General features: G+C 39.6%; 1 protein-coding gene across 10 annotated transcripts in view; it reads right to left on the reverse strand.

Annotated features, from left to right (window-relative positions):
- DNM3 (dynamin 3) overlaps positions 1-25,729 on the reverse strand; it is a 615,582-nt gene that overhangs the window by 403,655 nt on the left and 186,198 nt on the right. For all 10 annotated transcript variants that reach the window (XM_037825339.1, XM_037825338.1, XM_037825336.1 and 7 more), the window contains exons 5-7: positions 24,134-24,232; positions 23,399-23,559; positions 19,884-20,026 (exon numbers count right to left, since the gene is read on the reverse strand). In XM_037825339.1, the coding sequence (XP_037681267.1) occupies positions 19,884-20,026; positions 23,399-23,559; positions 24,134-24,232 (403 nt within the window). The remainder of the gene's footprint in view (positions 1-19,883; positions 20,027-23,398; positions 23,560-24,133; positions 24,233-25,729) is intronic.

Below are 25,729 nucleotides of genomic sequence, written 5' to 3' on the forward strand. Positions count from 1 at the left end.
GTGAACAGCCAGGAACTACTGAAACAAATGTTCAGGAGCTCTGGAGACCAGAAGAACACTGTACACCATCCAGGGAAGAGCGGAAGGAAGAGACAGATAAACTGCCATGAAGAACTGTAAGTAGAAATCTCCATGCTGCAGAGTCTGGTGCCCATCCCCCACTCTCATAAGAGGCTGCACCAGGATCCAGTCCCTGGTTGGAAATAAAAGTCTTCTTCCCTAAAGACAGGAGGAAGGGGGATGGCAAACACTGATCATGGCTTTTGTTTAGCGAACTCAGATTTCTGGGTCTTGGCCCTGAAGAAAGCTACAGTTTCAACCAACCCAGGACAAAAAAGGAGTCCAAGCCTCTGTTTCAACTCCACCCCTAACAAGGCTGGAAGCAGAGGTGATTTAGAGAAATAGTGCCTTCTGGGGGCTGCAGAAAACAGTTGGCTGAAGGGTGGCTCTTCCCCAAGAACAGGGGAGAGGGCACAGCCCTGCACTATTCATGGATTTTGATTAGCAAATTCAGATAGCTGGGTCCAAGCACTAAGCTGTGATTTCAACATACCCAAGACAAAGGCAGCTGACAGCCTCCATTTCAACCATGTCCCCAACAGGGACAGAATTGGTTGAGACTTAAAGGCACATAGTACCATCCTAGGATGGCAGGGAATAGTTTTCTGGGCAGGCCAGGAAAGCACAGATTCAGGGAGCCATCAAAGAGAAGTTTGGCATCCTTCTGGGTATCATCCCCAGGGCACTTTGGAACCAATCTATGCCCCCTTCATGGTCCCTGACCCTGTTTTGACTGGGGAATACTGACTTGGAAAAGCCCTTCTCCCAGAATTTGTCCTCCAGGCAAAAGCAGCAAGAGATAATGAAAAGAGTGTTAAAAAACTACACAGACAAATCAAAAATAAACAAAACAGATCAACATTCCCAGAGAAAGAAAACTGGAACGGAACTTTCTCCTGGGAGTGAAACAATTACACAAATAGTGCAATCTCAAAAATTGTACTGTATATCCAGGGCAATAATCAGATGAATATGAGCTGAAAAAAACCTGATCAGTTAAACATGAGCTATTTTAAAGGTCTAGAATAAGTTGGGACAAGTGTCAAAGAGGAGCCTTGTCACAAAGCCAAACAACAAGAAAACCCTAGGCAAGAGAGAGAAACTGACATCCAGAGTAAACTCATCAAGATAATCAGATACCTAGACACACCAAAAAACTGTAAGCCATACTAAGAAACAAGAAGATATGGCCCAGTCAAAGGAACAAATTAAAATTTCAGAGGAGACACAGAATGTGGAACAAATTATCAAAGACGTTCAAACAAATCTCCTAAATCAAGTCAAGGAGATGAAGGAAAATATGGACAAAGAGCTAAAGGCTATTAAGAAGACAATTCAGGAGCACAAAGAAGAATTTGAAAGTATAAAAAAAAGTAAAATAATTATGGGAATGAAAGGCAATAAAAGACATTAAAAATACACTATAAGCATACAACAGCATATTTTAGCAGCCTAAGAAAGAAACAGTGAGCTAAAAGACAGGACAGTTGAAATCTTACAGACAGAAGAATAGATAGAGAAAAGAAGAGGAAAAATTGAGCATGAAGCACACAAAAAATATGTGACATGCTATCCCAGAAGGAAAAGAGGAAGGAAAAGGGGCAGAAAGAACATTTGAGGAAATAATGGCCAAAAAATTCCCAACTCTTATCAAGGACATAAATATACACGTTCAAGTTGTGTAACATACTCCAAACAGAATAAATCCCAGTAGATCTATTCTGAGACACATACTAATCAGAACGTCAAATGGCAAAGATAAGGAAAGAATCCTGAAAGCAGCAAGAGAAAAGCAATTTGTCACATATAAGGGAAACACAAAGGCTAAGTGCCGATTTCTCTTCCGAAATCAGAGGCAAGAAGACAGTCGTATAATATATTTAAGACACTGAAAGAGAAAAAGTTATCAGTCATAAATTTGTTTTTTTAGTAGTTTTTAATCCAATTTTATTGAGCTATATTCACATATCAAAAATATCATCCAAAGTGTACAATCAGTTGTTCACAATGTCATCATATAGTTGTGCATTCACTACCACAATAAATTTTTTGAACACTTTCATTACTCCAAGAAATAAAAATAAAAACAAGAATAAAAATAAGAGTAAAAAAGAACACCCCAAACATCTCATACTCCTTTTCCCCCCCTATTATTCATTTACATTTTATCCCTCTTTATCCTACTTACTTGTGCACACACCAAATAAAGGGAGTGTGGGCCACAAGATTTCCACAATCACACAGTTATCCAGTATAAGCTATATAGTTATATGATTGTCTTCAAGAATCAGGGATACTGGATTGCAATTAAACAGTTTCAGGTATTTCCTTCTAGCTATTATAATACAATAAAAACTAAAAAGAGATATCTATGTACATAAAAATAACCTCCAAAATGACCTCTCGATTCCATCTGAATCTCTCAGCCACTGAAAATTTATTTTGTTTCATTTCTCCTCTCCCTTTTGGTCAAGAAGACTTTCTCAATCCCATGAAGCTAGGTCCGGGCTCATCCCCAGGAGTCATGTCCCACATTGCTAGGGAGATCTATATCCCTAGGAGTCATGTCCCACATAGAGGGGAGGGCAGTGAGTTTACCTGCAGTGTTGGCTGAGAGAGGCCACATCTGAGATATGAAAGAGGTTCTCTGGGGGAGACTCAGGCACAATTATAAGTAGGCTTAGCCTCTCCTTTGCAGTAACAAGCTTCATAAGGGCAAGCCCCAAGATGGAGGGATTGGCCTACTAGAAAGGTAGTTCCCAATGCTTGCAAGAATATCAGGAATTCCCCAGATGGGGAAGTTTAATATTTCCAATTTTCCCCACTCCTTCAAGGGGGCTTTGCAAGTACTTTTTATTCTCTGCCCCAATTACTCTGGGGTGTATCCAGGTTTCAGCTAACCTGTACAAATCAACCAGATCTCACCCCCTATTCAAGGTTCCATGTAATTATGGTGTTTGAGTAAACAGACCTGTTTTGGTTTGCTAATCTGCCATTATGCAAAATACCAGAAATGGATTGGCTTTTCAAAGGTGGTTTATTTGGTTACAAAGTTACAGTCTTAAGGCCATAAAGTGTCCAAGGTAAGGCATCAACAATAGGGTACCTTCACTGGAGAAAGGCCATTGGCATCTGGAAACCTTCTGTTAGCTGGGAGTGCACATGGCTGGCATCTGCTTGCTTCCAGGTTGTGTTTCAAAATGGCATTCTCCAAAATGTCAGCATTAGCTTTCAACAACAGCCATCTTTAAAATGTCTCTTTAAGCTGCAGCACTGAGTTCCTTCTGTTTGCCAACTCTTTTATATGGCTCCAGTGATTTAATTAAGACTGACTCTGAATGGATGGGGTAACACCTCCATAGAGATTATCTAATCAAAGGTCTTGCCCACAGTTGATTGAGTCACATCTCCATGGAAATATTCAATCACTAGGTTCCAACCTAATCAACACTGATATGTCTAACCCCACAAGATTGCATCAAAGAACATGGCGTTTTGAGGGACATTAATACATCCAAACCAGCACATGACCATACAAGTTAAATTATATAGCATGCTACAGAAGACACAGACTTTCTACCAAATAAACATCTCTTCCTTTGGTCTCACACAGAAGTCAGAGTTTTAAAACACAGTCAGTATCATCCTTTTCCCTTAGTCTGGTTTACTTTAGTCCTAACCAAGTCCATTTTGTTCATATCTCTAATTAAAGTCTGATCTCTCTTAGCTTCTTTAACATTTGCTGTATGTAGTAATGCTAAAATTCATAGCTACTGAAATCTGACTCTGAGTCTCAGATGTCACACAGATACTCGAAGTTCCAGGGACCAACCAGGTTACACACAAACAGCTCATCACCTAAGAATTCAGAAATAACCATTACAACTCATGGATAGATGTGAATGCTGTAAGAGCTTACAATCTAGGAAGCTTTACCATAAGCCTTCGTCTGATAACCTATGCTCTTAGATTCAATTCTCAGAGTTTGCACATTATAGTTAGTCCATATTAGTGAGGCATTAAAATGTTTGTCTTTTCGATTCTGGCTTATTTCACTCAACATAACTGTCCTCAAGGTCCATTCACTTAGTTGCATACCTCACAACTTCATTTCTTCTTGCCGCAGCTCAATGCTCCATTGTATGTATACACCACAGTTCACCATTCCATTTATCAGTCGATGTACCCTTAGGTCACATTCATCCATTGCGAATCATGAATACTGCCACCATAAACACCAGTGTGCAGTGTCCATTCATGTCCCTGCTCTCTTTTCTTCAAAGTACATATATAACAATGGGGTTACAGAACCATATGGCAACCCCATAGTTAGCTTCCTGTGGAGCCACCACATGCCCTCCAGATGCACCATTCTACTTCCTTACCAACAATGAATAGGTACATTCCTTGCTGCACATTTTCTCCAGCACTGTATCACTCTGTTTTTTTTTCCCAAATAGTTTTATTCACACACCATACAATCCATTCTAAGTAAACAATCAATGGTTCCCGGTATAATCACATAATTATACATTCACCACTGCAATCTACATGAAGACATTTCCATTTCTTCCACAAAGAAAGAGGAAAAGGAGGGAAAAAATGAAGAATAAAAATATAAAAGATAGAAGAAAAATAAAATAAAATACAATGAAAAGGTCAGAAAACACCACCACCAAGAATCCCAGATCACTCCCTTATCTCCCCCTCTTATAGACATTTAGCTTTGGTATGTTGCCTTTGTTACAATTAATGGAAGCATCTTACAATGATACTGTTAACTATAGATTCTGCTTTGCATTGATTGTATTTTTCCCCTATACCATCCAATTTTCAACACCTTGCAATGTTGACATTCATTTGTTCTCCCTCTTTTAAAAACATTCTTATATTTGTACATTTCATCACCATTATTGACCACTCTAGGTTTTGCTAAGTTATACAATCCCAGTCTTTATCTTCTGTCTTTCCTTCTGCTGTCATACATGCCTCTAGCCTTCCACTTTCAAACATGCTCGCATTCATCTTTGTTTGGAGTACTTACAATATTGTGCTAGCATCACACCATATTATGTTATCCATTTCTGGATCTATATAATCAATCCTGTTGAACCTTGTACACTCCTTCAGCATTAAATGCCTGATCTCTAACCTCTTTCTATCTCCTAACAACTTCTGTTCACAACTTCAACTCTCAAATTTAGCTCATCAATGTTAATTCATAGAATATCCATCCTTTTGTTTCTGGCTAATTTCACTTATTGTAATGTCTACAGACTACCATTTTGTCTTTTGCATTTTATATGTCATATCTTGTTTTTGTCTCTCTCTCTCTTTTTACTCTTACTGACAGTCTTCATTTCTACTCTCTTCTCTAAACATCTCTCTCCTGTCTTTTCCTGTCTGCTTGTAGTGCTCCCTTTACTATTTCTTGTAGAGCAGGTCTCTTGTTCACAAACTCTCACAGTATGTCTTTGTCTGAAAATATTTTAAACTCTCCCTCATGTTTGAAGGACAGTTTTGCCAGACATAGAATTCTTGGTTGGCATTTTTTCTCTTTCGGTGTCTTAAATACATCATGCCACTGCCTTCTCACCTTCATGGTTTCTACTGAGAAACTTGCACATAGTTTTATCAAGTTTCCTTTGTATGTGATTTTTCTCTTGCTTTCAGAATTTCCTCTTTATCTTTGATATTTGATAATCTGATTACTATGTGTCTAGGAATAGGTCTATTTGGATCGATTCTGTTTGGAGTACACTGCACTTCTTGGATTTGTAATTTTATGCCTTTCTTAAGAGATGGGAAATTTTCAGTAGTTATTTCTTCCAAAATTCTTTCTGCCCCTTTTTCCTTCTTTTCTCCTTCTTGGACACCCATGACATGTATATTCATGCACTTCATATTGTCATTCAATTCCCTGAGACCCTGCTCATATTTTTCCATTCTTTTTTCTATCTGTTCATTTTTGTGTAGAATTTCAGATGTTCTGTCCTCTAGTTTCTGAATTCTTTCTTCTTCCTAATCAAATCTGCTGTTGTATGTCTCCATTGTGTTTTTCATCTCTTGTATTCTGCCTTTCATTCCCAAAAGTTCTGTCAATTGTTTTTCCAAACTTTCAAGTTCTTCCTTATGTTTGCCCAATGTCTTTTCTATATCCTTCACCTTTTTGTCATATCTTCCCTCAACTCATTGATTTGATTTTTGAATTGACTTAGAATATTTGTTTGAAGATCTTTAATTAGTTGTTTCAACTCCTGTATCTCAGTTGAAGTGTAAGTTTGTTCCTTTGGGCCATTTCTTCTTTTTTTCTAGTGTGATTCATAATTTTTTGTTGTCTAGGCATCTGGTTTCCTTAATTACCCCAACCAGATTTTCCTAGACCAAACGGGCCCAGGTCAGGAAGCAGATTTGATCAGTATCAAGTTTCCCCAAGGATGAGACCAAGCAGGTTGTCAGAATTTCCTGTGAGGCCTCTAGACACTGTGCTTTTCCTATCCTTCCCAGCAGGTGGCACTTGTCAGCCCGCAGATCTCCACCAGTGTAAAGAGGTGCACTGCATTTAATTCCCAGCAGACCCTATCCCTGTTAGGGGCTGAGAGTGTCAAAAGCCAAGCTTAAGTTGTTTCTGTTGTACCACCGCCCCCCCTCCCCAGGCCCAAGGGTCTGTGTTCTCTGAGGGAGGGCAGCCACTTTAACTGGGCCCCGCCTTCCCGTTTTCTTAAGAAAGATGAACCTTTAGGAATTTATCTTTCACTTGATTTCTTTCCTTGACTCTCTGTCTTAACTCCACCCTTGCCTGGGTCAGCACTGACAATTGGAAATGCCTGAGGCTTTCTCTAATGAGCTACTTAGACCGAGAGGGAAAAAAGGGAAAAAGAAAGAAATCCTCTTTTCACAACCAGTCCCAAGGCCCCCAGTTACCAGTCAAGAACCAGAGTTGGTACCCAGTTGTATGTGTCTCTTTTCTTGGGAGACAGCCCTTTTCCAGTATTCTGAGCTCAGCCAATTCCAAAAGCCTCTATTTTTTTATTCATGTATTCATTTTCCATCAGCCCCACCTCCTCTCTGCCAGGAGGAACCTCTGGTTTCCTGTCCTGTTACTCCAGGTTTATCTGTGCTTGTTGGTTGTATTCAATAGTCCAAATTCATTAATTAAAACCACAATTGGAGCTTGGTTGAGCTACCTTCCCTTCCTCCTAGCAGACTGTTTCTTTTTCCCACAGGGAAGTCTTCCAATTCAGCCTGCTATGCCAGTGGGTGAGGGGAGGCATCTCCACAATTTCTAGAGCTTTACTTACAGTTCTTATGCTGCGATCTTAGCCATTCCATCCATTCCAGACTGGTGTATGATGTTTGTCCAATCACAGATGTCCCCCAACAGTTGTTCCAAACTATTTACTAGTTGTTCCTGGATATTTGCTAGTTGTTCCAGAGGACTAACTAAATTCCACACCTCTCTATGCCACTGTCTTGCCCTGCCTCTCCATAAATTCTTTATCCAGTAAAACATCCTTCAAAAATGAGGGAGAGTTTTAAATATTCACATATAAACAGAAATTGAGAGAGTTCATCAACAAGAAGCCTGTCCTACAAGAAATACTAATGGAAGTTCCACAGGCTGAAAGAAAAATATAGGAGAGAAAGGCTTGGAAGAGAGTGTAGAAACGAAGATTGTCAGTAAGGGTAACCAAAAAGGTAAAAAGTGAGACAAAAAGAAGATACAATATATAAAAACCAAAGGTTAAACTGTTGAAGTAAGTACTGCTTTCATAGTAATATCATTGAATGTTAATGGATTAATCTCCCCAATTAAAAGACACCGATTGGAAGAATGGATAAAACAGTATGATCCAACTATATGCTGTCTACAAGAGACTCTTAACTCCAAGGGCACAAACAGGTTGAAAGTGAAAGGTTGGAAAAAGATATTCCATGCAAACAATTACCAAACAGCTAGGGTAGCAATACAAATACCAGATAAAATAGACTTTAAATGCAAAACTGTTAAAAGAGGCAATGAAGGGCACTATGTATTAATAAAAGGGGTAATTCACCCAGAAGAGATACCAATCATAAATATTTATGCACCTAACCATGGTGCCCCATAGTACATGAAGCAAACACGGGCATAACTGAAGGGAAAAATAGACACCTCTGCAGTGACAGTTGAAGACTTCAATGCACCACTGTCATCAATAGATAGAACATCTAGACAGGACTTCAGTAAGGAAACAGAGAACTTGAAAAATATGATAAATGAAATAGAACTAACAGAATATATACAGAACATTGTACCCCAAAACAGCAGGATATATATTCCTCTCAAGTGCCCAAACATCATTCTCCAGAATAGACCACATGCTAGGTCACAAAACAAGTCTTAATAAATTTAAAACTATTGAAAGTATACAAGGCATCTTCTCTGGCCATAATATAATGAAACTGGAATTTGGTAACAGGCAGAGACCTGGAAAATCCAAAAATATATGGAAGTGAAATAATAGTCTCTTTAACAATCAGGGGGTTAAAGAATAAATTGCAAGGGAAATCAGTAAACATCTTGAGATGAATGAAAATGAGAACAAAACATAGCAAAACTTATGGGATGCAGTGATGATAGTACTTAGAAAAAATTTATAGCCCTAAATGCTTACATTAAAAAAAGAAGAGAGAGCCAAAATCAGACCTAATTGCACACCTGGAGGAACTAGAAAAATAACAGCAAACCAAACCCAAAGCAAACAGAAGAAAAGAAATAACAAATATTAGAGCAGAATTAAATGAAATACAAAATTAAAAAACAACCAAAAATAACAAAACCAAAAGTTGATTCTTTGAAAAGATCAATAAAATTGGCAAACCCTTAGCAATTAAAGGAATCAAATACCCAAGAATGAGTTTAACCAAGAATATAAAGGACTTACACGCAGAAAACTATAAAACATTGCAAAATAAACCAAAGAATACCTAACTAAGGACATTCCATGTTTGTGCTGGTTTGAATCTATTATGTACCCCAGAAAAGCAATGTTATTTTAATCCAATCTTGTGTGTGCAGACTTATTGTGGGTGGGATCTTTTGATTAGGTTGTTTCCATGGAGATGTTACCCCACCCATTCAAAGTGGATCTTAATTAGTTTACTGGCATCCTCTATGAGAGGATAATAGGCAGACTTTTTGAAGAGAGTTTAGCGCCAACATAGACTTGGAGATGCTAAACTAAGAGATGAAGCCCACAGTATGCCCTGCAGAAGCTAAGTGAGAACCCACATATGCTTATGGAGAAAGCCACTGGAATCAGAAACTGAAAACAATGCAACCTGGGAGAAAAGGACCAGCAGACACCACCTACGTGCCTTCCCAGCTAACAGAGGTATTCCTGAAGCCATCAGCCTTTTCCTCAGAGAAGGTATCTGTGTCTTGATGCCTTAATTTGGACATTTTCATGGCCTTAGAAATGCAAATTTGTGAACTAATAAATCCCCATTATAAAAGTCAATCCATTTCCGGTATTTTGCATTTTGGCACCTTTAGCAAACTGGAACAATGTTTATGGATTGGAAGACTAAATATCATTAAGATGTCAGTTCTACCCAAACTGATTTGCAGATGCAACACAATCTCAATGAAAGTTCCAACAGCCACTATGCAGAAATAGAAAAGCTATTTATCAAATTTATTTGCAAGGGTTAGACACCACAAATAGCCAAAAATATCTTGGGAAAATAAAAACGAAGTTGGAGGATTCACACTTCCTGACTTTAAAACACATTATAAAGCTATAGCAGTCAAAACATCATGGTACTGGCATAAAGATAGATATACTGACCAATGAAATCAAAGTGAGGGCTCACAAATAGACCCTCACATCTATGGTCAATAAGTTTTCGACAAGGCAGCCAAATCCACTCAACTGGGACAGAACAGTCTCTTCAACAAATGGTGCTAGAAGAACTGAATATTCATATCCAAAAGAATGAGAGTGGATCCGTATCTCATATCTTATACAAAACTTAACTCAAAAAGGATCAAAAACCTAATATAAGAGCCAAGATCATAAAACTCCTAGAAAAACATCTAGGAAAGCATCTTAAAGATCTCATGGTAGACAATGGTTTCTTAGACTTTATATCCAAAGCACAAGAAAAAAAGACAAAATAGATACAAAATTAAATGTTTTTGTGCTTCAAAATACTTTGTCAAGGAAGTGCAACAGCCAAATTAATGGGAGTAAATATTTGGAAACCAGATATTCGATAAGGGTTTAATATCTAGAATATATAAAGAAATCCTACAATTCAACAGTAAAAAAGATAACCCAATTAAAAAATCAGTAAAAGATTGAATAGACATTTTTCCAAAGAGGAAAATACAAATGGCTAAAAAGCACATCGCAAGCTATTAGGGAAATGCAAATCAAACACCCAAGATATCATTTCACACCTACTAGAATGGCCACTGTGATGGTTAGGTTCATGTGTCAACTTGGCCAAGTGATGGTACCTAGTTGTCTGGTCAAGCAAGCACTGGCCTAATCTTTGCTGCAAGGATATTTGTGGCTGGTCAATAAACCAACAGACTGGTTTATTAAATCATCAGTCAATTGGCTGCAGCTGTGACTGGCGACATCAACTGAAGACGTGTCTTCCACAATGAATCAGTTGAAGACTTTTAAGCAAGATAGACAGAGGACCTTCACTTCTTCTTTGGCTGACCAGCAAAATGTTTCCTGAGGAGTTTGTCGAAGTTGCCAGTTTGCTACCTGCCCTACGGAATTTGGACTCATGCATACCCACAGTTTCATGAGACACTTTTATATACCTTATATTTATAGATATCTCTCATTGATTCTGTTTCCCTAGAGAACCCTAACTAATACAACTTGGTACCGAGAGTGGTTCTTGAGAAACAGAATCTTAAAATGGGCTTTTACAATCTGTTTTCTACTCTGATTAGATTCAAAGGCACTAATGACTCCATTTCCAATAATCAAGATGGCACTGACAGTCCACAGCATGAGTAGGCAATGGAGATATGCAAAATAGCACCATTTGATTCTCCTAATCATACTCTTGTACAAAGCAAGGCTCTGGGTGACAGTGTTTTTGACACCTTCACAGAGCTTTGCAGAATTAAGAGGTATAATGATGTTGGCAGGCTGTTCTTAGATATGCTGGATAAAGTTATAAGGGAAAGGGATGAACTAAGGGCTTCAAATTTGAATCTCAAATGCCGTATGACAGATGTAAAGGTTTCTATGTGTGCCCTGAAAGAAAATCTTGTTTCCTGTGGCCGCAGACTTGAGATTTCTGAAAACCAGACTCAGAATCTCATTAGGCAAGTAGCATATTTACAATGTAAACTAAAATCTCAACCTCTCAGGGTGTCTGCTGTTAAAGTAAAGGCACTAATTGGAAAAAAATGGAATACTGAAACTTGTGATGGGGACATATGGATTGATAATAATGGCAATGAGGACACTGACCCTGGATTCTGCTGAGTCATTGTCAGATATACCTGTAGTGGGCTGTCCTGAGGAAAAAGCCCCCTCCCCACCTCCAGTCTGCCCTAAGGAGCCACCATCCAACCTCCACTTAAAGAGATGAACCCTTCAGTGCCTGCTAATCCTGTAATTACCTCCCCTGAGGAAGCAACCCTCACTCCTCTGCCTGGAGAGATTAATCCTGTTTTAAGAGATGAAAATGCAACAGAATGTCCTGAGGTAAATGGCATGAGGGATACTTCTAATTCTTTTCGCTCCCACCACCAGTCTTTGCTTCAAGACCTGTAACTAAAGTTCCAACAGGCCCTGAAGGGTGAGGTACAAAGTGTGACCCATTAGGAAGTACACCATACTCCAAAAGAACTGTACGAGTTTTCCAACTTATAAAGACAGAAACCAGGGGAATATCTGTGGGAATGGGTATTAAGGGTATGGGATAATGGTGGAAGGAATATAAAGTTGGATCAGGCTGAATTTATGGATATGGGCCCACTAAACAGAGATTCTGCATTCAATGTTGTAGCTACAGGGTTTAGAAAGGATGTTAACGGTTCGTTTGGGTGGTTGGCTCAAACATGGATCAAAAGGTGGCTGGCATTACCAGAGGTTGAAATGCCAGAACTGCCCTGGTATAATGTAGAGGAGGGGATTCAAAGGCTTAGAGATATTGGAATATTAGAGTGAATTTATCATGGAATACCTGCTCACACACCACTGGAATGTCCTGAGGACACACCTTTTACCAGGACTGTGAGGAATAAATTTGTGAGACTACCTCCATCATCTCTGAAGAGCTCTGTAGTTGCCCTTCTCTGTAGGTCAGATATTAATGTAGGAACTGCTGTCACTGAGCTGGAATCCTTAAAGACAATGGGGATAATTGGATCTCGAGTCAGCAGAAGCCAAGTGGCTGCAGTTAATCACCACAGACAAGGTGGGCGTGGCTACCACAATGGAAAACAGGCTCAAAGCAGCAATCAAAATAATCGGATTCACAGAGACTTATGGTGTTGGCCAGTAGATCACGGAGTACCAAGCAATGTAATAGATGGGCAGTCGATTAAATTCTTGTTTGAACTATATAAGTAGAAGAATTCTAGGTCAAGTGAACAAAAGTCTACCTTGAATTAGAAAAGCAGAGAGTCACGGCCCCTTAATCAATTCCCAGGCTTGAGACAGTTTACACATCCAGAGCCCCCTGAATGAGGGGAAGGCCAGGTACCCTCGGGGAAGGACCCTGTTACACTGCCAAAAATTTATACTGTTAATCTTCCTCCCAGCCTTCCCCAGGGGGACTTACGGCCTTTTACCAGGGTAACTGTGCATTGGGGAAAAGGAAATGATCAGATATTTTGTGTACTATTAGACACTGGTTCAGAAGTGACATTAATTCCCGGAGACCCAAAACGTCACTCTGGTCCACCAGTCAGAGTTGGGGCTTATGGAGGTCAGGTGATTGATGGAGTTTTAGCTCAGGTCCATCTCACAGTGGGTCCAGTGGGTCCCTGGACCCATTCTGTGGTTATTTCCCCAGTGCTGGAATGCATAATTGGAATAGACATACTCAGCAACTGGCAGAATGCTCACAGTGGTTCCCTGACTTGTGGAGTGGGGGCTATTATGGTGGGAAAGGCCAAGTGGAAGCCACTAGAACTGCCCCTGCCTAGCAAAATAGTGAACCAGAGGCAATACCAGATTCCTGAAGGGATTGCAGAGATTAATGCCCACTTAAGGACTTGAAGGATGCAGGGGTGGTGATTCCCACCACATCCCCATTCAACTCTCCTATCTGGCTTGTGCAGAAAACAGATGGGTCTTGGAGGATAACAGTGGATTATCACAAGCTTAACCAGGTGGTGACTCCAATTGCAGCTGCTGTTCCAGATGTGGTATCATTGTTTGAGCAAATCAACACATCCCCTGGTAACTGATATGCAGCTATTGAGCTGGCAAATGCTTTTTTCTCAATAGCTGTTAGTAAGAACCACCAGAAACAGTTTGCATTCAGCTGGCAAAGCCAGCAGTTTATATTCACTGTGCTACCTCAGGGTTATATCAACTCTCCAGCCCTATGTCATAATACTGTTCACAGGGATCCTGATCGTTTCTCCCTTCCACAAGACATCACACTGATCTATTATATTGATGATACCATGTTGATTGGACCTAGTGAGCAAGAAGTAGAAACTATTCTAGATTTGTTGGTAAGGTATTTGCATGGCAGAGAATGGGAGATAAATCCAACAAAAATACAGGGGCCTTCCACCTCAGTAAAATTTCTAGGCATCCAGTGGTGTGGGATCTCTTGAGATATCCCTTCTAAGGTGAAGGATAAGCTGTTGCATCTGGCCCCTCCTACAACCAAAAAAGAGGCACAATGCTTAGTTGGCCTCTTTGGATTTTGGAGACAACATATTCCTCATTTGGGTGTGCTACTCCGGCCCATTTACCAAGTGACCAGAAAAGCTTCTAGTTTTGAGTGGGGACCGGAACAAGACGAGGCTCTGCAAAAGGTCCAGCCTGCTGTGCAAGCTGCTCTGCCACTTGGACCATATGATGCAGCTGACCCAATGGTGCTGGAAGTGTCAGTGGCAAATAGAGATGCTGTTTGGAGCCTTTGGCAGGCTCCTATAGGAGAATCACAATGCAGGCCCTTAAGATTTTGGAGTAAAGCTTTACCATCCTCTGCAGGTAACTACTCTCCATTTGAGAAACAGCTGTTGGCCTGTTACTGGGCCTTAGTAGAGACAGAATATTTAACCATGGGCCACCAAGTTACCATGAGACCTGTTACCTATCAAGAGCTGGGAGTTGTCCAATCCACCAAGCCATAAAGTTGGGCGTGCACAGCAGCACTCCATCATTAAATGGAAATGATATATATGAGATAGAGCTCGAGCGCATCCTGAAGGCACAGGTAAGTTACATGAGGAAGTGGCCCAAATGCCCATGGCCCCCACTCCTTCCACCTTACTGTCTCTTTCCCAGCCCATAGCTATGGCATCTCGGGGAGTTCCTTACAATCAGTTGACTGAGGAAGAGAAAACTTGGGCCTGGTTTACAAATGGTTCTGCACAATATGCAGGCACCACCAGAAAGTGGACAGCTATAGCACTACAGCCCCTTTCTGGGATGTCCCTGAAGGATAGTAGTGAGGGGAAATCCTCCCAGTGGGCAGAACTTCGAGCAGTGCACATGGTTGTTCACTTTGCTTGGAAGGACAACTGGCAAGAGGTGTGGTTTGTACACTGATTCATGGGCTGTTGCTAATAGTTTGGCTTGATGGTCAGGGACTAGGAAGGAACATGATTGGAAGATTGGTGACAAAGAAATCTGGGGAAGGGGTATGTGGATAGACTTTTCTGAGTGGGCAAAAAAACATGAAGCTATTTGTGTCCAATGTGAATGCTCACCAGGCGGTGACTTCAACAGAAGATTTTAATAACCCAGTGGATAAAAAGACCCGTTTGGTGGATACCAATCAGCCTCTTTCCCCAGAAACTCCTGTCATTGCCCAATGGGCTCATGAACAAAGTGGTCATGGTGGTAGGGATGGAGGTTATGCATGGGATCAGCAACATGGACTTCCACTCACCAAGGCTGACCTGGGCACAGCCACTGATGAGTGCCCAATCTGCCAGCAGCAGAGACCCACACTCAGTCCCCGATATGGCATCATTCCCCGAGGTGATCAGCCTGCTACCTGGTGGCAGGTTGATTACATTAGACACTTCCATCATGGAAGGGTCAGCGATTTGTTCTTACTGGAATAGACACATACTCCGGATGTGGGTTCGTCTTCCCTGCACAACATGCTTCTGCCAAAACTACCATCCATGGACTTACAGAATGCCTTATCCACCATCATGGTATTCCACACAGCCTTGCTTCTGACTAAGGAACCCACTTCACAGCAAATGAAGTGCAGGAATGGGCACATGCTCATGGAATTATTTGGTCTTACCATGTTCCCCATCATTCAGAGGCAGCTGGGTTGATAGAACGGTGGAATGGCTTGTTGAAGACTTAATTATGGTGCCAACTAGGTGACAGTACCTTGCAGGGCTGGGGCAGTGTTCTCCAGAAGGCTGTATATGCTCTGAATCAGCGTCCACTCTATGGTGCTTTTTCTCCCATAGTCAGGATTCATGGGTCCAGGAATCAAGGGGTGGAATCAGGAGTGGCACCACTCACTATCACTCCTAGTGATCCACTACATAAATTTTTGCTTCCTGTCCCTGCAAGCTTAAACTCTGCTGGCCTTCAAGTCTTTGTTCCAAAAGGAGGAGTGCTTCCACCAGGAAGCACAACAATAATCCCACTGAACTGGAAGTTAAGACTGCTACTTGGCCACTTTGGGCTTCTTATGCCTCTGAACCAACAGGCAAGGAAGGGGATCACTGTACTGGCTGGGGTGATTGATCCTGGCTATCAGGGGGAAATAGCACTGCAACTACACAATGGAAGTAAAGAAGATTTCCTGGAATACAGGAGATCCCCTAGGGTATTTCTTAGTACTACCATGCCCTGTGATTAAAGTCAATGGAAAACTGCAACAACCCAATTGTGCTGGTTTGAATGTATTATTTCCCCCAGAAAAAGCCATATTCTTTGATGCAATCTTGTGAGGCAGACATATTAGTGGGGATTAAGTTGGAACGTTTGGATTAGGTTGTTTCCATGGAAATGCGCCTCACCCAACTGTGGGTGATAACTCTGATGAGATAATTTCCATGGAGGGGTGGTCCCACCCATTCAGCATGGGCCTTGATTACTGGGGCACTATATAAACTCAGATGGAAGGAGTGAGCTTGCTACGGGCAAGAGAGACACTTGAAGAATGCCCAAGAGCTGAGAGAGGAGCTGCAGATGAGAGAAAGTTTGAAGACGGCTGTTGAAAGCAGACACTTGCTCCGGAGAAGCTAAGAGAGGAAAAACGTCCCAAGAGCAACTAAGAGTGACATTTTTGAGGAACTGCAGCCTAGAGAGAGGAATGTCCTGAGAGAAAGCCATTTTGAACCCAGAACTTTGGAGAAGACGCCAGCCACGTGCCTTCCCAGCTAACAGAGGTTTTCCGGACACCATTGGCGATCCTTCAGTGAAGGTACCCGATTGCTGATGCATTACCTTGGACACTCTATGGCCTTAAGACTGTAATTGTGCAACCAAATAAACCTCTTTTATAAAAGCCAATCCATTTCTAGTGTTTTGCATTCTGGTAGCATCAGGAAACTAGAACACCAGTCCAGGCAGGACTACCAATGGCCAAGAAACTTCAGGAATGAAGGTTTGGGTCACCCCACCAGGCAAAGAATCATGGCCAGCTGAAGTGCTGGCTGAGGGTAAAGGGAACATGGAATGGGTAGTGGAAGAAGATAGTGATAAATATGAACTACGGCCATGTGACCAGTTACAGAAACGAGGACTATGATGGCATGAATATTTCCTCCTTGTTTTGTTATGAGTATGTTTGTATTTGTCTGTAAAGCAAATATCTTTGCTTTCTTCTCTGTCTTATCCTCTTGTCATATGACATAAGCTGTATGGTTCACTTTGCTGTATTTAAGCTAAAGGAAATCAATTTTAAGGGTTAATGTCACCCAAGGACTTACACCCTATTCTGGAGAGATTTAGTGCATTTCCAGTTGTATGCTGCACAGCAGAGTACTGTTAGGTGAAATATATGTCTGTTATTGTTCTCTACTTAGAGATAAAGTATGGTTTTAGTGATGTGTATAACTGCCAAGTTGACAAGAGGTGGACTGTGATGGTTAGGTTCACGTGTCAACTTGGCCAGGTGATGGTACCCAGCAGTCTGGTCAAGCAAGCACTGGCCTAACCTTTGCTGCAAGGACATTTGTGGCTGGTTAATAAACCAACAGGCTGGTTTATTAAATCATCAGTCAATTGGCTGCAGCTGTGACTGATGACATCAATGAAAGGCATGTCTTTCACAATGAGAGAATGCAGTTAGCTGGATTTAATCCAATCAATCAGTTGAAGACTTTTAAGCGAGACAGATAGAGGACCTTCATTTCTTCTTCGGCTGACCAGCGAAGTGTTTCCTAAGGAGTTCGTCGAAGTTGCCAGTTCATTTCCTGAGGAGTTCATTGAACATCTTCATTGGAGTTGCCAGTTTGATGTCTGTCCTATAGTATTTGGACTCGTGCATACCCACAGTTGCGTGAGACACTTTTATAAATCTTATATTTATAGATATTTCTCATTGATTCTGTTTCCCTAGAGAACCATAACTAATACAGCCACTATTAAAAAAACATAAAACTGCAAGTGTTGGAGAGGATATAGACAAATAGGAACACTCATACACTACTGGTAGGAATATAAAAATAGTACAGCCACTATGGAAGACAGTTTGGTAATTCCTCAGGAAGCTAAGTATAGAATTGCCATATAATCTAGCAATCCCACTACTGGGTATATTCCCAAAAAAATGAAAGTAGGGACACAAACAGACATTTGCACACTGATGTTCATAGTGGCAATATTCACAAATGCCAAAAGACGGAAACAACCCAAGTGTCCATAAACTGATGATAGGATCACACCCAAATGAATGGATTAAATTTAAGCATATGTTTTTCTGGGGTACATACAGCTCCAAACCACTACACTCTCCCTCTGGACCCCAAAATGACATGTTTTACATGCAAAATTAAATGCTATGTTAAATCAGTGGTTTTGGACCCAAAAAACATGGAACTTTTGACAAGAACTACATATAGGTGGGAGGACAGAGAGGTATAGGAACACATTGTGTGTACTATTGAAGTAAGAAGACAAGATCATTATAGATTTAGGATATTATATTTAAGCCCCATGGTAACTACAAAGAAAATATTGGAGAATATGCAAACTTATAAAGACAGAAATTAAAGTACAGGCTGCCCAGGGTGTGGGGCAGGAAGAATAAGATGTTAATGCATAATGAATGTAGGGTTTCTGTTTGGGAAGATAGGAAAGTTTTAGTAATGGAAGGTGGTAAGGGTACAGCAATACTATGAATGTGATTAATCCACTGAATGGTATGCTTGGGAGCAACTGAGATGGTAAAATTTTTGTTATGTGTGTGTTCCCACAATAAAAAAAAAAAAAAAAAAAAAAAAGAGCACTAAAGAGACAATGATAATTAAAGCAATACATGATCCTGGATGGGAGCTAACAAGGGAAGAGAAAAAGCTCAAAGAGGCATAATGGAGATTGAATCATGTCCCCCACAAAAGGCATGTTCAGGTCCCATCCCTGGTCCTTCAATGTTCTCTTGAAAATGTTACTTTGTTAAGGTGTGGGTGGCCTAACTGAATTAGGCTGAACTTCAGTCCAATTAGTGGAGTTTTTATAAGTAGAATGAAATTCAGACAGAGAGGGGAAGAGAAGCCATAGGGAGCAGCTAGAAACTGAAAGTCAGTGCAACCTGGAAGAAAAAGGAGAAAATGCCACCATATTCATTGCCATGTGATGGAAAAGTCAAGGACCAAGGGATCCCCAGCAGCCAGCCACAGAATGCCACAGTGTTTGGGGAGAAAGCATTGCCTTGCTGACATCTCCACTTTGAACTTATCCTAACCTCAACTATGAGGCAATAAATTCCTCTTGTTTAGTCCTACCAATTGCGTGGTATTTGTTTTAGAATTTAGAATTTAGTTTAGGAAACTAAAACAGGAAATTTTGGGGACATATGACTACATTGGAATATAGACTATAAGCTTTACATCAATGTTAAATTTCTTGAACTTGAAAGCTGCGTCTAAGGTAGTTACATAAGTGAATGTCCTTGTTCTTAGGAAATGTACACGGCATTATTAAGTACTCAAGGAGCATGATATATACAACCTACACTCAAGTGTTTAGGAAATGGGTTGATGGATAGATAGATAGATAGATAGACAGACAGACAGACAGCTATCTAGACAGATTCATAGTTGGATAGCTAGAATGAAATGGCAAATGTGGCAAAATGTTTAAACTAGAGGATCTGTGTACCTGGGGAAATAGGGGTATTTGGCGTTCTCTGTATGAGGTTCATATTATTTTTATAACTGTCTTGCAATAAAATTGACACAATGAAATTGGTCATGGGGATGGGTAAGTGGTCAAATTTATAATTTCTGAGAAAGAGCAACATTGGTTCTTCAAGAAAACAAAGTTTCAAGGGTCCCTGATTAACATATTCAGATGCTCATACACTATTTGCTTCTCCTGTCAAGCCTAGAAAAAAAGACAAATAGACTGAGGCAAAAGCAAAGTGAAGAAATTAGTTTAAAATGTAGAACTAGTTAAGGAAGGGTGACTCACTGTAGCAATGCTTTGGTCTTCCTGGTGGGGTCTTCTGGTTTGAAGTTTTTGTAGGCTTCTACTTCATGTTCTATGGAGAGCAGTTGTCCCTGCAGTTTGTTCCTGAAGTTTGGCAGGGTATCTCGAATGTGGTTGGTAAGTTGCTAAATAAAATAAAATCATACATATATGTAATACATTGAAGATTAGCTCATGAGGCAAAAATTGGTCTTCACTGTTCTCCTAATCTTTCAAAGCTTTAGAAATCATGTATATATTCGGGATTGACTGTGGGTGGTAAACAGATGATGGGAAGAAGCTCCAACTATCTCCTCCACTGCTTTATGGGGATGCTCAAAATTCCTTCCATTAGGGTCACTTACTTCGGCTATCTCTTTAATGTCTGAAAATATCCTGTAAAAATGCAGTTAATGTTAATAATGAGGTTCCCAATAACATTTCATCATGGATTGATTTATCAGATTACCTACCTTTTAAGAGAAATCTTAAGTTAGAAAGTGGTAGAAATTAAGGAAGTCTAAAATTTCTGATGCTGCCTAATAGTCTCAGAACTAAATGTCTTGCTACACTGTGGAACTCAGCAGTCAAGAGGGCCAGAGGCGCTTGTCATTGTTGACTCTCTCTTCACTCTGAACTTCAGGCCCGTGCTTCCTCTACTACCATCCCTAAGCCCTAGTCTAACTGTGTTTGGTCACTGGCCAGTGCTTTCAACATTTAACATATAAAAAGCTCCATGACAGAGCAAGGGAAAGCTCTCTCTGATGTTGATATCTCTACCTAACCATCTGGTTGGCATTTCCACTGAGATTATCTGTTGGTACCTCAAGTTCAGTATAATGAACATTAACTTCTCTTCAGCATAATGAAAAATCCCATGAGATTGCCCAGGAACACATGATCATTTAAGAACAAAGATGGAATATAAACCCAGATTGTTTAGCCCCTTAAGTTTTCTCTATTATAAAGCTGATAATATTGATAATATTGACTGATTTCTCAGTAGCATTGTCACAAGACACAAATCCCCTAAATCTAAAAATAACAGTAATGATGAGAAACGAGCAGCCATTTGACTGCCATGTGAGCTGGTAAATAATAAAAATACTTGGTTCCCACATTTTGCTTCTCAGATATCTCAACAGCAAAGCAGCACTGTGGACCACTGTTGTTTTCTAAAACACATCTTTCCCTGGCTTCCATGACCCAGCTTCCCTAATTTTTCGCCTACAACTCCAGATGTTCCTTCTCCATCTCCTTTGACAATTTACCCTCCTCTACCAGATCTACAAATGTTGAAATTCCTTGAACCCTGGGTCCCAGGCATTTTATTTTCTCACTCTCGGTTCTCTCCTAAGGTAATCTCATTCCATCCACGGCTTCAATAAATATCCAAACACCTGTGGCAGCCAAGGTGTTATCTCCAGACAGGACTTCTTACCTCTGCTGCAGGCATACATATTTGAATACCTGCTTGACTTCTCCTCTGGGATATGTCAATGGCATTTCAAACTCAATATGTTCAAAACTGAGCACCTGGTCTTCCCCTCAGGGATCCCCATCTTGGTGACTTCATAATGATCTGAAAATTTGGGAGTTATCCTTGACTGCAACTCTCTATCACTCATCAGAGTTAATCTATCACCAAGTTCTTGATTTTCCTAAACATTTCTCAAAGCTGCTTTTTTCATCTCCACTAGCCCTACCCAAAACAAAGCTACCATCATTTTTCACTTTTTTCACATCTACTCTTGGTCTGCAGCCAGTGTAATCTTCTTTAAGTCACATATCTGATCATGTCATTTCCCTACTCAGATCCCTTTAATGACATCCCACTGTTCTTAGAGTAAGAACCAAAATACTCAGGTACCCTACAAACTTTAAAGAACCCAGCCATGGCCTCCATTTCCAACATCATCTCCTACTACTTGCCCCCTCACTCTCTGCCCTCCAGTCGTAACAACATTCCTTTCAGATCCTCAAAAATCTCATGTCCTTTCCCAGTTTTTGTCTCAGGGTCAGAGGTGTTAGTGCACATTGAATAAACATAAAATCATCCTAGTTTCAACACAGCACAAAGATCCTTGTATCAATGATGAGAGAGTGATTATCCAGGAAAGAAGAGATCTTTAGTACAAAATTCCTTCAACTATATAATCTACCAGTCATCCAGAATCTAAATATATGGTAACTTGTGGATCACATGTAACAACTTATGGTCATTCATCTCTTTCTATTCTTCCAGGATCTACAACTTAACTTATTTCAAACCCTGTCTTTCTAATTATATTTGTGATTTTCCTCTAATCTTTTTTCAAAGTTAATTTTTGTTTTTCTTGGACCAATACAGATGTAAAAGCAGTAATCTAAAAAAGAGTTTGACCAATGCTAAGTATATTGGTAGAATAGTATGGCTCTCACATGACAAACCATTGTTCTATACTCTAAAATACATTCATATTTTTAAAATGACACAACCATATTACTGTCTCACACCTTCCAAATACCCATCTGTCCTTAATTAAAAGTACAAATTTTACATTGATCTCCATTACGTTGATTGAAACAGAGGTATGGCATTGTTTTTAATTTTATATAAAGCTTCTTCAATTGTTTTGCCCACATGGGTTGGGTACAGTCTTACACATAACCTACTATTGTGTTAGCCTCTACTGATAGCTTTAAGAAGCTAACAATCAAACACTCAATGAATACTTGATTGATTGACTAGGTTCATTGATAAAAGTTAAAGCATACCTCAAGGGGATATATTTACATATCACTAATGTCCCTTTGTGGGAAAGCCTACTCACATATTGTGTCAGTGTAATCAAAACTCAGGGAGAGTTTCCTGTACTTGATGATGCTCATCTCCAATAGGGGAAGGAAGATATGTAAGCAAGGAGTACACTGAGGTTTTATGGTAAGTGTATACAGAGGAGGAGAAGGCAGAGGGCATAATTTTATCTGTTGTGGAGAAAGGGGTAATCTGGAAAAGCTTCTTAAGATGAGTGGAGATCAATGATTCCTTAATTAAGATTTGTTGTTCTGAAGATTTTAGATTAAGGATCAATTCTAAAAAAAACCATAAAAAAATTTTTAACAGAAAATCTAAACTAATCCCTACAGATTGATATTTCAAACACATATTACAAGAAATAAACTTTTCAGAGATATACAAATTTAACTTCTTAAGAGAACTACAAATTGTAAATAAATGCATGCTAAAAAGTATGGCCCTGTCTATTGTTCCTAAACAAGTACATGTTTCTGCTTTGAGCATTGTTCTTTCAGTAATATTAAGGTGGATTCTATTACTCAAAATGATAATGGAATGGATCAAGTATTCATTCTTTTCAATTCTTATCATATTTAAGCCGAATGTCTTCTTTTGTAAAAAATGAATTTAAAAATAAGAAATATAAATTACAGTAATCACTTACATATTTCATAATTGTTCTTATTGTTTGAAAGAACACTCTACCTTGAATACCAAGAGCGAACACCTTGATTTTTACCTGATTAAGGACCTTCTGCAGGTGTGGGGTCCCCATTCGATCAGCAATATGTCTGTAAGCCGGGTGGGAAAGAAAAAATTTCCTCTCTGCCAACATGGCAGCCTTAATGTCCTTCTTCCCATCTATGTCCTTCTGGCTTCTGTTTACCACCCCCACGTAACCTGAAACAAAACACAAGCCTATGGAGTTTGGGACGCTTTTTGTTGCTTATTCCTGGGGATATTTCAAGGCTCTCAAGAAGGCTAAATTTGAATGGCAGGATTAGTTTTAAGGGCTGAAGACTGTGTCCCTTTAAGAAACTCAATTTGAGATACCTCTATTTGGTGAAGGCATCTAGTTGGCTAGTGCTATTTTAGCATCAACACAATAATGTCTCCTGTCCTTAAAAGTTCTGTTCATTTTAATGGAGTATGTCTCTTAGCAGTTTTGTCATATAGCAGGCAAGTAAATAAGTCATACTTAAAACAAAACAGTATATATTTATGCAGTCTATGACAAATATTTACAACTTCTCTTCAAACCCCTTCCCTTTCCTGTTTTCTTAGTCCTGTTATTTTGGATCATTTTAATACATCATTTGGGAACATCGTTATCTTATGCCATTCCATTAAAAAGTACAACTAATCATAAATCTATCCTTGCAACCGAAGAGGCATTAAAGCCAAACCTCCCATTGGCTTCCCAATTGTTTCTCTGCCATATCATCAAAGGAAGTATAGACCACCAGTACATTACCCCTGCGAAGAGGCAGCAACTTGTTCTCTAGAACATCCCTGGCATCCGTTCCTTCATCCATAAGATCCAGTTTAGTGATTACTCCAATGGTTCTCAGTCCTGTATCATAAACAAACCAACATTAAACAATAACAATTTTCAGGATACTAAATCATGGTACAGACATAATGTCTCAATGCTAAATGTAAAAACACATATTCCTGGTCCTTTTTCTGTTCCACTTTGTCTTTCTTAGTTTTCTAATCTACTGCTACCCCAGTCTGGTGAATTTTGATGTGATGAGGAGAGTTTCCAAATTATCCAACCATAAGATAAATTACAATCCAAAAGAGGAAAAAAAGATAGCTGTATTATCAAAATACTTCTAAAAACATGAGTTTGTTTTTGTATAGTACATAAATGCGAATTATACACTTTAATCTTCCTCACAGGTACTCCATACATAATGGATGCTTTAAATTTTTATGTATTGCATTATTACAAACAAATGAACAAATAGGCTATGCATGGATGAGAGTGTGTCAGAAACCAAGAATTATGAAGAAAATTAGGTGTAAGATAGTATCATCACCAAAAATAAACTTACAAGTCTCACAGCATTCACTGTTCCTTAGAAAAGGAAATATAATTTAATAGAAAAAAAGGTTGAACTGGGAATTAAGAGGCCTGAATTATAGTTTCAATGCAAGTCACTTAACTATCTAGGTCTCAGTTTTCTTCACCTGTAAAATAAAGAGTTGAAATCGGTGATCTCCAATGTTCATTTCAATTAATAAAATAATGTAAGACCTATAATTTTATGTAGCAGGTCAGTACACTGTATTTGTCCTTTGCTTCCTTCATTAGATGAAACAGGCAGTTTTTGCCTAATGATTCATAATGTTAAGTGTATTTCTTTGGACATCCAGTTAAACATGGTTACTCAAACATATGCATATATTACCTACTACCTGAAATGGTTCTAAAGTAATAATAGCTAATATGTATTAAAACAGCTACTATTGTAAGTGCTTTACATGTATTAAATAATTTAATCCTAAAAATAGTCAAACTACTATATTTTGAAGATGAGGAAATGAAGGCAGAGAGAGGTTAAATAACTTACCCAGGATCATACAAGTAGTAAGTAATCCAGGCAGTCTGGTTCCAAAGCCCATGCTTTTAACTAATCTAATGCTTCTCACAGTAAAAGAATTTTAAAACCAACAAGGTCAAAGAGAATGAAGAGTACTGCAGAAATATTTAGGACCTGGAAATCCAGAAAGATTACTGCCAGCTTACTCAACAGATCAAAGAAAGAGGGAAAACTGCATCCAAGAAAACCAACTGGAGGAGGAGCCCATTGTAAGAGAAGCCCAGAAACAGGATAATTTACATTCACAGCATCTAAAAAGGCTTGGGATCTGGGAGACCAATAGCTCTGAAAATAGTGGAGAAGGGTAGTGGCAAATGAGGCTGAAAACAGTAGCACTGGATGAAGGCAGTCAGCTTTCCACAGCTAACACAGAGCTGAGAGCTCCTCCTGATCCATCCCAGCAAGAGTGCAGGTTTACTCCCTGGGAAGACTGAACTACAGAAACTCAAGGAACCTGGGCA

The sequence above is a fragment of the Choloepus didactylus genome, chromosome 2, assembly GCF_015220235.1.
Source record: "Choloepus didactylus isolate mChoDid1 chromosome 2, mChoDid1.pri, whole genome shotgun sequence".
NCBI classification, from domain to species: Eukaryota; Metazoa; Chordata; class Mammalia; order Pilosa; family Megalonychidae; genus Choloepus; species Choloepus didactylus.